This window comes from Zootoca vivipara, chromosome 2, assembly GCF_965207765.1.
Source record: "Zootoca vivipara chromosome 2, rZooViv2.hap1.1, whole genome shotgun sequence".
NCBI lineage: Eukaryota > Metazoa > Chordata > Lepidosauria > Squamata > Lacertidae > Zootoca > Zootoca vivipara.
The window spans coordinates 33,680,890-33,694,159 of NC_142584.1; the positions used below are offsets into that span (position 1 = coordinate 33,680,890).

The window sequence follows — 13,270 nt, forward strand, 5'->3', positions numbered from 1 at the left end:
CTCGCGAGAAAAGAGAAAACCTGGCAGCTATGCATAAGTACTATGGGAACTAGGCAATATCGTTCCCAGGACTTCATGAGGAGCGGGGTGGTGGGTGAGACAACCCAGCCCCAAAAGTTCTTTGGGGTCAATTTCAGTATTGCTCACCTCACCAATTTTGTGCTGAAAAGCCCAACAAAAGAACTTTTTGACCCTGAGAGCACTTAGCAAGGAGATACTGTACTCTTCCATTTCTGCTCCTGCGACAAAATTACTTTCCTTGCCCCTCCACTCCCTGAGTGTGAGACTTTCCCCATAGCCTGAACCCTCAGTCCAGCAAGTCCACTGCCCTTCCATATCTAGTGTGAGTCAAGGAGGGTCACCTTTATCATCCAAGCCCCTGGAGATGAGTTATGAATGGACAGGCCCATTACAAGCTGCTCTGTCCCAGTGTCAAACAAGGCTGATATTAAAGCCATCTCAACCCATTTTTGTGTATATTTAAGTCTTCAAAATTTGGCATGGAAAATGCAGAGGTAAAAAATAAAGGTGTTTACAAGGTCATTTAAGGGTTGAGGCACTGCCTCTGTTTCTGTAAAAGATATTATTTCCTTCAAACTTTAAAAACAGGTGGACACCGTGGAGCAGCTGTTGAGGGGGGTGCTCCTTGCCACCCCAGACAATACAGCAATGCAATGCAATGCAGCAAATTCCCCTCAAAGCCACGGGACAGGATGACATTCCATCACTCTCAGGGCGATTTGTACATAGAAATTACGGCTGCCTCTGTGTAGAACTGTGGTTCCCAGCGTGGGGCACATGCCGCACGGGGGGGGGATTTGATTTTAAGGGGGGCAATTCAAGAATGCGGTATTAACAGTGAATGGCCTTTTAGACTTCCTCCACATGAATAGGAGTTCACTTTTTGAATAATAAGAATTATATGTCGGAGTGGGGGGAGGCATAAGTGGGGCATGGTCAAAAAAAGGTTGGGAACCAGTGGTGTAGGCCATACTTGCTGTATGGCTTTCAAAGCACAATGCAGTCTTTTTCTGGGTTCTGGTTTACACCATCATAGCAGGCTAAATTTTCTCCATGAGAATCCATTCCCCTGTACACAGTCATGTGAATCAGACAAATACCAATCCTTCTTTGCAACTATTTCTGTGCAGTGCTATACAGCTGCCATTATTGTGGAAATCACTGCAGAATTCTGGTACTTTGTCCAGCAATTTGGACTGTGTGTGCAAAGACACCCGAGCAAATAATTTTAGTATGAGAATCTGTCTATCCTTACACTTCATCAATACACTTCATCAATACCAACTGATATTTTGAAAACATATCAAAACATGATAACAACATGTGGTAGACCCTACTACAGAGAAATCTGTTGTGACTTCCTTATGAGACATCCCCATATGGGCAAATCCAATGAATGGGCCAGATATACTTGCTAAGCAAATTGCAGGAGAGAGAGGCAAGGTAGCCTTTCGGAAATAGAATTTAAGGCAGATGCCCTTCCCATAGCAGGACATTTACAAATGGTCCATGCATGTTACCCAACTGGAATGTGGAAAATTTAACAAGAATCTTCCTTCTAATTTGCATTGCGCAAATCTGCTCAACCAATTAGACACCAATTTTCCGGGGAATGTTCAGCTCAGCTTTTATGGTGTTCATTCATTAGTTTAATAACTCACTTGCAGCATTTTTATGGTGCTCCCTGATGTCTATGCCCTTCTTCCATTCAGACTCCCCACCTTCCTCTTCTCCTTAGTTGGCCCCTTTTCTGAATTTCTTCATAATCTCAGAGTTCTCACTAAAGCCCACAGCAGAAATTCTGGCAGATCTGAAACTTTAATAAAATACAGTGTCGGGGGTCACCCTCAATTACTCAGCTGCAGGTTGATTCTGTTTCCATGGACTTCCTTTTTCAAAGGTTCTGCCTGCTGGGGACTATTACCTTTGTTCCCCATTACCTGGGAATGGGTCCAGATTTGGTGGTTATAATATAGACACAAAAGGAGGAAGTGAAGAAGCAGTGGCTGCGCTTTGCCCTTCAGGCGAGCAGTCACTTTTTAGCTGGATGCATGTTTATTGTATAATAAATAGCTGGTTGCTTGCTCACTCTCCCTCTGTAATCCAGCACAGAGCACTGTGCCAATTCCAGTCTCCAAAGTGCTTTCCAAAAAAGGTGTGGCTACAGGAATGGATTATTCAAATCCTATGGGCTTTTTTTGCGTTTGAATGCTCTGGTTCTGAACACAAAAGAACAAAATTGCCAGCAGCAACTTGGAACTTGGTGATAGCCGCAAAGGAGCAGTTTTATGGGTTCTCCCAGGGTAGGAGGAGCACATGGAAATGAGATGATCAGCAACTCATAGGAACTGAGTCAGACCTATTGGTTCACGGTCCACCTAGCTCCATATTGTTTACACTGACTGGCAGTGGCTTCCCAGGGTATCAGGCAAGGGTCACTCTCACTCTTACCTGGAGATGTGAGGACTGAAGCCAGGACCTTCTTTATGCAAAGCAAATGCTCTGCCATTGAGCTAATGCCCTTCTCAACTCCATCACCTTTTGATCGTAGGTGTGCTCCATCCTGTTGCATGCTATTATGTCCTGTCCTGTCCCATTGTGTACATTTTCTACACATTTTTTTTTTTACATAAAATACACACTTTTAAATGCATCCAGCCACAATCCTCTATTTGTGGCTCATGGTTGAAACAACAGAGATTGACTCACTGTCTGACTTACATCCATAAGATGCACATTTTGTAGTCATCTTTTGTACAACATTTTCCTCCTCCTCCTCCTCCTCCTCCTCCTCCTCCTCCTCCTCCTCCTCCTCCTCCTCCTCCTCCTCCTCCTCCTCCTCCTCCTCCTCCTCCTCCTTCTTCTTCTTCTTCTTCTTCTTCTTCTTCTTCTTCTTCTTCTTCTTCTTCTTCTTCTTCTTCTTCTTCTTCTTCTTCTTCTTCCGTACAAAGAAGGCAAGGACTCAGCCTCTCTCTGTCTCCAAAAAGCTCTCCAAGGATAGCTCTGGTATCTGTTTTTAATGCCAATGATTTAGATGGCTCAGGTTTGACTTGCACAGTAACTGCAAGGGGTGGTGGTGATTAATCCCAATGTCACTTCTCTTCTCTCCCCCCCCCCTTTTAAAGGGCCAGTGGGGAACTGGCCTTCCCTCTTCCAATGCAATGAATGAGAGTACACCCATGAATTGAAGTCTTGACTTGATTCTTGGTTGGGTTTTTCAGTTGAAGGCTGCAGGCAACTGCCTCTTTATATAACACACCCTCCAATATGTTGAAGCCAAAAGCTGGGACATGCATCTTCCCGGCTGCATGAGGTTGCAATCTTGTGCGTTTGGGGCTGCTGTGCTGAGAGCACGGTGCCCCCCAAACCAGGATGTCCCAATTTAATCAGGGCAATTGAGGGGTATGATATAGGTGTCACATATTATGAATCTAAGTAGCAACCATATAACTTCCCCCAAATGATAACTGGTATAGAATGGATAAGTTGGTTGTATCAATCTGACCATGGAATACTTGCACTTATGGGATTGATATGGCTCTAAAAAGCTCTATGGAGAAAAGAGAGGGGCTTGCATTTATGGAGGTAGACAGGACAGTCGCACTCTGCCCTGGATCCTATTCCACAAGGGTTTAGGGTAGGGTCAGAGGAGCAGGTAAGGAGAGAAGAGGTGAGGTGCAGCTGCAGTGCAGTGTTCAGAGTAGTATAGCATTGGACCCATGTTCAGATCTCAAGAAGCTCCCTGGGTGACCTTGGACCGGTGACTGCCTCTCAGAGAATAAGAACATAGTCTACCTTACAAGCTTGACGTAAGCATAAAAGGGGTATGGTTGAACATGGAGAACTATGTATACCCGTGTCCTTCAACCTTGGGTCCTCAAATGTTGTTGGACTACAACTCCTATCATCCCTTACCATTGACTAAGCTGACTGGAGATGGATGGGAGTTGCAGTCCAACAGCACCTAGGGACGCAAGGTTGAGGAACACCGATGCACAGCAGCTTGAGATCCTTGGAGTAAAGGTGAAATATGAATGTAATAATGCTTTCTTCTGCAGCCATCCTCCATTGCTCCTGCCTCCCCCCACCACCTCTGCGCCTTGACCGCATCTGAGAAATGTAGTGTTTGTATATGCAAGTACATGCCTGGCATGGAGTGAATTATTTTGCTATTGAGAGTGCGTATTTTGTGCAGTTCCAACAACCACGTTCATTTCCTTCAGCAGTTATTGTTTATATAACATACAAAAAGTTCTACCTGGGATTCAGATAATTTAATGGTGTCACTTCTGCCTCATACATCACTGCCATATGCCAGCTAAAGAGTCTGGAGCAGAAAGCGAATGTGTGATTTTACAAATGATGTATGAACAAGGACATAGCCTGGAGCAGGTCTTTGCAATGCTGAGAGCTGCAAGTTGCTAGTGTCCCCTGGGGACGTTCTACTGGTAATGGGTTTGTGTTGTATATATACTGGAAATGCAATATATTAAAGCCCACATAAGCACAATGTGGTGGCCTGTTCTCCATGCAAGTCTCTGAGGATTGGTGGCTGCTTGTCTTTCCCAGCAAACGAAACTGCTCAGATTAATCTTGAAGTTGGAGAATATGAGAAATCCCCCATCTCGAAGCTGATTTATGGCAGAGGTGGGCAACATGCGGCCTGCAGGCTGTACATTGCCTGTAAGGCACATTTTGTGACCTACATATCGACTAGATACCAAACCACTTGGGACAGCAATCTGGTTGGGTGTGAGTGACTCCTTTTAAGTTTCCATATGTTCAAAATGAAGGTTGTGCTTTTTTAGCCGTAGCATGTAACATTGCTGGATGGTATACACCTCCCCACCCCTAATAGGAAGGGAGGCATCAAAATGATGTTTGGTATGAAAATATGTGTGAGAACAGAGACAATGAATCTTTGGTTGTAGGACTCCTAGCATCCCTGGTCATTGGCCAGGCTGGCCGGGGCTGATAGGAGTTGGAGTCTAACAACACCTGGAGGGCCACCAGTCCCCAATCCTTGTGGCAGAAGATACTTAACTTTAACTGTGAATTGAGTTATATTTCTCCCCATCCCTATGAACAGATTGCATATGAAAGGGAATAGAACATACTTGGTTGGGAACACCAGGGGCAGACTTGGGACTTTCTTATTTCAGCAGTGTCCGGTGGGAAGCCAAAATTCAGAGCCCCCTACCCACCTCTCAACTTCTGTCCTGCTAAATTCACTACATCATAGCTGTGGCGCTCTGTGGTGCTCCCTAGGCTCAGCACCCAGTGCAGCAGAACCAGTCATGCTGCCCAAAATCCGCCTCTCGAAGCACTATGTAGCATATTGAGGCCAGGGCGTAAAGTGGATTGATTTTTGACACCGCTCTTCCTTTACTTCATTAATTGTATGCAACTCTCATTCATTTCAGTGAAGCAGTTCCTGGAGGACTGTTGTGTCTTAAAAAGCCAGATATCCCTTTTCTAAACAGAGGTGTGTTTTGATTAGGGTTTCCACAATTTTAATGGACAGCAGCCCTATGCCTGTAAAAGGCAGGTATTCTCTTGAGGAGGGACAGACTGATTGCAAAAGCTTCAGTTCCTGGTTTTGGCCAGAGAGCTTCTGTTCATTTAAAAAAACAACACCTCCTCCCCAAGTCAACTCCGTATCAAATGCTATTATATATGTCCCACAGCAGTATTCTTCAAACTTGGTTCTCTAGATGCAGTTTCCATTATCCCAGATCATTGGCAAAGCTGGCTGAGGGTGGTGAAAGTTGGGAGTCCAAAATATCTGGGGCCTCAAGGTTGAAGAACACTGAATTATATGGCTTGTTTGTTTTTTGAATAATCCCGTCATTCCACTTTTCTTCTTACTCGCTCCCTTCTACTTTTCCTGTTTCATTTTGATTGCAAGCTTTTGGCAAACTTTATTTTATTCCGTACTGGATTGTGGTGCATTCAGTACCATTTTGCTGCCCATGAACATTTGGGATTGCTCAAGGCAAGATGTGAATAAAAACTATGTATGGAGAAGCCCTTGAGGGACCTGGCGGCTGCTTATGTGAATGGCTGCCCTGAGAATTCACTTCCACTTATGATTTGCTTAAGCATTTGAGGAGCTGAGTTTTTTTTAAAAAAATTTTTTATTGACTTTCTTTTCTATTTAGACAAACATCTTGTATCAATAACATACATATAACACATATTTGCCCCTTCCTTCCCAGGCTTCCCCCAACTCCCATTTCTGGTTTGTTTCCCCTTTATCAAATACTGCTGCTTCAACCAATCCACCATATCATTTTTTTCTTTGTTTTAAATGCTATATATATATATATAAAGTGTGTATGTTTATTTAAGTCCTGCCATCAAGTCCATATTCTTATTTTGTTTCTGCAAATATATTATAAAAGATTCCCACTCTTTTTTAAAGTCTCTGTTGTCCTTTTCTCGTAATCTGTCCGTCAATTTTGCCATCTCTGCATAGTTCATCAATTTCGCTTGCCATTGCTCTTTTGTTGGAATTTCTCCAGTCTTCCAGTTTTGTGAGGAGCTGAGTTTTGAACAGCAGAGGGAGGCGCTTTGCTTTTGGGGGTATCATGAGCAGGGGAGTAAAGAAGGGGGAACCTGGCTCTTGAGTTTGGTCTGGCCCAACTAATAAAAGTTTAGCTGCATCACCACATCTGTTTAAGTCATCTACATCCCCTTCCAGGCAGCATTTGCGGCTTCCTTTCCCCAACCCCCATTGAGGCCTAGTCATATTTTTCTTCTTCTTTGTTTTGGCTCACTTGTTCTGGCTGGTCCTGAAAAGATAGTTGTTTTTATCTCCTTTGCACTGTCAACGAGGGGCTTCATTTGGTTTGAATTTGGCCTGCTTCGCTTTATTTAGCTTCCAGATAATTAGGTCACATCTAGCAGTGTGGAGGGAGAGAGAGAGAAAATTGATGGTATACACACCTCTGAGGCATCTGAGTGACGAGAGGTCTACCTAAAACAAAATCTCTTACAGCTTACCAGCTCACCCTTGAGCAGTGCTAGAGCTGCTGGCTCCTCATGAGGTTTACTGCCAAGGTATGTGATGCTGATGCTGTCAGAGCTTCCTCAGCACATCTCTAAGGTGCTTTGGCAAGGCAGAACAAGGAACCATTGTTTTAATAAACCCAAGGCTTGAAGCCAGAGTGGAGAGGACGAGGTAGTGAGGCAGGATGCCTGCATTGGAGAATGAAATGGAATCTGGCAGTTAAATGGTTAATTGTGTTGCATATTGTGGTTTATGGCATCCTGATTCCATATGGGGGAGCAACAGTGCCTTTAGGAGCAGCTGGAAATACAGAAATTAAGGAGGTGACTTCTGCCCCCACCTCATTTGCTCGTATATAAAGTGATAGGGAAAAGTCACCTGCTTAATTTTTGCATATCAGGCTGCTCTTAAAGGCACTGGAGCAGAGCTCACAAATAAGTTGGCAACCCTAGCAAAACCTCTCTACCCAGGAAAAGTGACAATGCAAACAAAAACAGGGCTGTTATCCCTGGTGAGTGGAGTTCAGCTTTGTAGCGAATTGCCTTCTGCAGGAGTCAAAATAGTTAGTGAGAAGGTTTAGCTCAATGATTCCACAAGTCTCTATTTATGATAGGATAGCCAAGATTCTAACTGATAGAACTGATAGGGTTCCTGTGCTTCATGGAGGAAATACACAAATCCAATGATATTCTTATACCACTGTTTGATGACTCCAGTGTGGTTCACACCAGGGCAAGTACATTTCAAGTACAATCAACACATTAAAATACATCAAAATCCACGATATACTTTCTTGCCATTGTATCTGTACTCCAAGACAATTGTAACTTGGTGAATGTTTGCTTTGCTTGTCAGGTAACTGTTAATGACACAGGAATCTTCCCAGGGGGGAAAACAGCAACTGGTGTTCAGGGTCATGTAGATAACAACCTAGAGATTCGAAATGCTTCTGAATATTGATTCAATAAGCAAGTTGTAAGATGCAAATGGTCACCATAAAGATGTCAGTGTTATGAGCATAGAATCAAACTGCAGACTAAATGAGTTTCTTTCCTAATCCTGAAATATTGGCATATCCAGAAATTCAGCTCCTGGTTGCAGACCTGTGTTTTGTGCTACAAAATATGTGTTGTTACATAACTGTGTCAGTTTGCTTCTCAGCAGGCTCTAACCCCTGCTGCTGTGTAAATGAAAATGTGTTTTACCTTCTTTAAAAGAGTGGAATGGAAGAGATAAGTTTAACGAGCATTAGCATTATGCAATAGGAACTAATTCTCTGCCCTCTAACCTCATCATAAGGTCTCTTGTGCATTACCAAAAGAGAGAAAATAAAAGGCAATAGGTGTAGTTTCAGGGTGACTCACCAGGTCACCCCAGTGTTTAAAGGGCAGGGTTTTGTTAAGAAGAAAAAAGGTAGAGTCAGCGTAAAATGGTAGGGTCAGCATTTTTTTAAAAAAAGGCAGGGTCAGCATAAAACATGGCAGATGACATCTTATCTCCATGCAGTGTAGTGCCTGAGTGTATCGGTGCATTTACTCCAAACCCATCCTTGAGTTAATGGGCACTGATTTTCAACCATTGTGCTAAAGGCTCTTAGTACAGACACATTATGTGATGGAAGCTGATAACCTCTACAATGCACTCCAGAGCATGTTTACTCAGAGGTAACTCCCAGGGAATTCAATGGGACTTACACCCAGGTGCATATACACTGGGATTGCAGCCTAAATGTCAGATATACTTAATCATTTATCTTATTTATATTGTGAATGTAATATAATTAATAATATAATATAATAAATGTACAATATTGTATACAGCATTAGACATACTCAGAGGAAACCTGTTGCAGTTAATCAACATGAACAGGGAGGTTTTATTCATTTGGACCACACACACACATCAAGTGCACAAAAGTGTCACTTAGCTGGATGCAGCCCACTGGAAAGTATTACATTATTCAAGCAATACTGCAAGGGACCCCAACCCTACTGCACACCCCACTATGATCCTTTTCACTATAAAATCAATTATTGCCTTTTGACTTCACACACCTGTCTGAACACTTTTCTGCTGCCTCCTGAGGACCACTTCAGAATGTCCTTACAGTCCTTTCCTCTTGCTTTTTCGTTTGGCTGCAGTGATGGGTGCTCTGGAGTCCAGAGGGGTGCTGCGAAAAATGAGTGACATGCTGGAGATGATGGTGAAGAGGATGGATGTGCTAGCCAGGCTGGAGAATAGCACGGACTTCCGGAAGGGGGAGGAGACACATTTTCCTATGGACAGGTTAGTAGTACCAGTAGATAAGAAACATTGGCTGGAAGCATTCATTGATACAGGTTCCTCTTTTCCTGGACCCAAGAAGTGGGTGAGACCCAGATCTGCATATGGAGTTCATATGGACTGATTACTCCAGCTGCTGCATGCTCCAATTCCTCTGCTCTTTGATTCTGATGGCAGGCCTTTGGTCAGCATATTATGGGTTCAGGAATATCGCTTAATTGAGGGGTGGTCAACCTGTGGCCCTACTGGCATTCTTGGGCTACAACTTCCACAATCTCTTACGGTTGGCTGTTCTTGTTGAGACTAATGGGAACTGGAGGCAGTGGGATGTGGTGGAATTTTTTTTGAAGGAGAACAGTTAGGGCCAGAGGCACCTGCTTGCGAGGGTGATGCAGTGGGGCGGGGAGGGTCGCAGAAGTGAACATCTCACCTCCCTCCTTAAACCGGACAGAAGCTTTCCAGGCTTTGTGAAGGAGGTGCCAGGGGAACATTTAGGGGATTAGCCTAGTCCCTCTAGTCCACTGAAGGCACACTGCTGGCTAGAGGCCAATAACACCTGGAAGACCATAGATTCCCTGTCCCTGGCTTAAATCATTAGATGGGTTGCTATTTTTTAACCGGAGAACCCGACATTACCTTCATGGGAGCCAGTGTGGTGTAGTAGTTAAGAGTGGTAGACTTGTAATCTGGTGAACTGGGTTCGTGTCTCCGCTCCTCCACATGCAGCTGCTGGGTGACCTTGGGCTAGTCACACTTCTCTGAAGTCTCTCAGCCCCACCCACCTCACAGAGTGTTTGTTGTGGGGGAGAAAGGGAAAGGAGAATGTTAGCCGCTTTGAGACTCCTTCGGGTAGTGATAAAGCGGGATATCAAATCCAAACTACTACTTCTTCTTCTTCTTCTTCTTCTTCTTCTTCTTCTTCTTCTTCTTCTTCTTCTTCTTCTTCTTCTTCTTCTTCTTCTTCTTCTTCTTCTTCTTCTTCTTCTTCTTCTTCTTCTTCTTCTTCTTCTTCTTCATGGTTAATGGTCCACCCTGCTTAGCAAGCAAGGTTTCAGTATTGCTCCCTGCAAGTGATGGAGAAGGGTCAAGGGCACCGATGAGTGATGCAACAGCTACTGTATCATTAATGTCAGTTGTAAGGTCTATTTCTCCAGGGGGCAACTCTCTTCAATAGCACTAGGTTTTAAATTGTGTGTTTTTCCTATTGCCATTTAGTATTAGAGAGTGGAGGGTTTTGAGCTTCAATTACAGGCTTGATCTTGAGCAATCCAGTTAAATAAATTATTTATCCGGGGGAATCTGATCCAGGAATCAGCTGCGGACTGTGTGGGTATGTAGGTAAATACCCTTTAATAAGTTACTATCAAGCAGCATCTCCATAAGGAATGGAATCAGAAATTCTGCAGGCACCATAAAATGACTTATTACCTCCACATAAATGATTGGTTTTAAAATGATGACTGGAAGTGCAATTCAGTTTTTACTAAGGCTAACAACGTCAGTTAATTTGTATGATGGATTGACTGCATGTTTTGAAATGTAGAGCTTTTAATTTGATTTCAACTTGATCTAGCTCTTGCGAGTGTGCATGGTTAGTTTCTGATGACTGTGCAATTGTTAACAATGGAAACAACATTTTTTAAAGAACAAAAAAGTTGGGCACTGTCATGGAACAAAGTTAATATCTAAAGTAATTAACACCACAATCATCTAGTAACAAACAAACTCCCTCCCCTCTCATTCTCGCTCATTATCCACTTCAAAGTATTTTGTGTATTCAGACAATAAATTTCCCTTGCTTACTTAGGCTGTGAACAAACAGTGGCTCCAATCTGAAGAAAGTTAGTTGGGCTGAAGTGACCTCAATACAATTAATGGGTCTTTCTTTTTTCACAACTATTCTGTCATACTCAATTTCACTGGAATTTAAATGAAACAAAAACCTTTCCAGGTGGGAGGTCCACATGCCAGTGGCTGACTTTGGGCTCTCAAATTTCAGAGGGGGCCTGTGAAATGCTAAAATATGTCACCCCCTGCCTCTTATGCTCCACTCTACATCATTGTTGCAGCACCCCCTCCAGCTCTGGTACCCGGTACTGCTGAACTGGTCATGCTACCCTAAAACTGCCTCTGAACAGGCTTTCAGAGACTTAGAGGTGATACTCATGCTAATTTCCTGTCTTCCCAAGGTCTCAGGTGAAACAGATTTTGCAGGTTTTTGTAGCGCTTCAAGCCTCACTCTGGAATAACTCAAACCAGCCAGAATGACAACACAATCCTGTGCAAGTCTAATAAGACGTAAGCTCCACTGGAATCATTCCCTGGTAAAAGTGCATGGAATTGCTCCTGAATGTGCATATTACATGCAGCATATCAAATGCTCTTGCTGTAGGCTGTAGAATATAGGTTAGGAATGACTGAAGGTCAAATATTAATACAATCAATCATCAAATAGACATTAAATAGCATGCATAGTCTATCAAATATTGGAAGTCAAAATTGACTTCAGGCATTGAGACATTGAATATTTAGCAGATATTGGACATCAATAATGTATGAGAAGGTTTTATGAAGTTATTGCATTTTGGTTGTAGTACACACACACCCCGCCACACACACACACACACACACACGGAAAGTGCTGAAAATTGCATTGTTGTATGATATAATACAGCACCACTGAGAGCTCCGATGGTGCTAAGCCGCTTTTTATCTGGACTATGCAGCTGAAATTGATGGTGGTGCCCAGTCTTGCTCCTTCCCAATTATCTTATTTTCTTTTCCCTGCAGGGGTTGTAGTACAGAGAGATATCTGCACACCATTACTTCTGCTAAGCCCCAATAAGAGGCAAAGGACTTAATAAGCCCCTGGTCTTTGGCTTCATTCCAGTTCAATGGTCCAAGCCTGCTTTTGAAAGAGAGAGCTGCCAATTTCCTCTATAATGCAGCAGCAATCTGCTTTGAAGTTAAGCTTTGATTAAGTTAGTAGCAAATAACTGGGTGGCAGAGTATTAAGTTGACTGTAGGTTTGCTTTGGCACACTCTCCTCCTCCTCCTCCTCCTCCTCCTCCTCCTCCTCCTCCTCCTCCTCCTCCTCCTCCCCCTCCCCCCACTAGCCACACTTTTCTCCATCTGAACGCTTGTTGGCCCCTGGATCAAAGGTCTCCTTGGCAGGTGCGCCAGCTCTGGGGGCAGAGGAACTTTAGACCCCCCAAAGCTTTTAAGGAGGGGGCTCAGACCCCTCAATATCCAGCAGCAATGTCACAACGGCATGCAACATCATGTGTCGGACATCACAATGTTGTGCTTGTGGTGTCATGATGTTGTGCGATGTCAGGGCGCCGTGCATGTGATGTCAGCCCTCTCAATCATGGGTGCAAGCCAGCACCAATGCTTCCTGGCATGCTTCCCCCCCCTCTAATCTTAGAATGGGAAACAGACATTCAGGCCACCAGAAATGTTATGACCTGTAAATGGGTTATGTGAGTTATCTATATGAGAAGTCAAAGCTAGCTCTGGATAATCATTTAGGGCACTTTATACAGTGGTAGAGAGACAAATGAAGTGGCACATTCCAATTCACAGATCACGTAGATTTGTGGGAAAATAGGGTGTTTATCTCCTTCTCTAAACTCATATGCACTTGACCAAATAGTAACAATAATAATATTGAAGTAAATGCAGGCGTTTGAAACCTCTGGATTTATTAGTTAAATGGTTTTCAGTTGATTTGGAACAAGATCTCCCTGGCTGTTTGCTTTGTTATGGAGGCATTACGGAATGGTTATGAACATTTTTCAGATTCTCCAGGATGTAAGGAACTATTAGGGCGCAAGGCCTATAAACAGATGGGGCTGGATGCTGTTGGCAGGATTTTCAGTTTATTGATCAACTGCTGGAGTGGGAGCACAGATGTTTGTTTGCTTGTTTGCAAAATTTATATACTGCTTTTCA

At 43.5% G+C, this 13,270-nt stretch overlaps 1 protein-coding gene across 2 annotated transcripts in view; it reads left to right on the forward strand.

Annotated features, from left to right (window-relative positions):
- Positions 1-13,270, forward strand: part of MGAT5B (alpha-1,6-mannosylglycoprotein 6-beta-N-acetylglucosaminyltransferase B) — a 189,451-nt gene that overhangs the window by 73,862 nt on the left and 102,319 nt on the right. For both annotated transcript variants that reach the window (XM_088661601.1, XM_035107960.3), the window contains exon 3: positions 9,175-9,319. In XM_088661601.1, the coding sequence (XP_088517727.1) occupies positions 9,175-9,319 (145 nt within the window). The remainder of the gene's footprint in view (positions 1-9,174; positions 9,320-13,270) is intronic.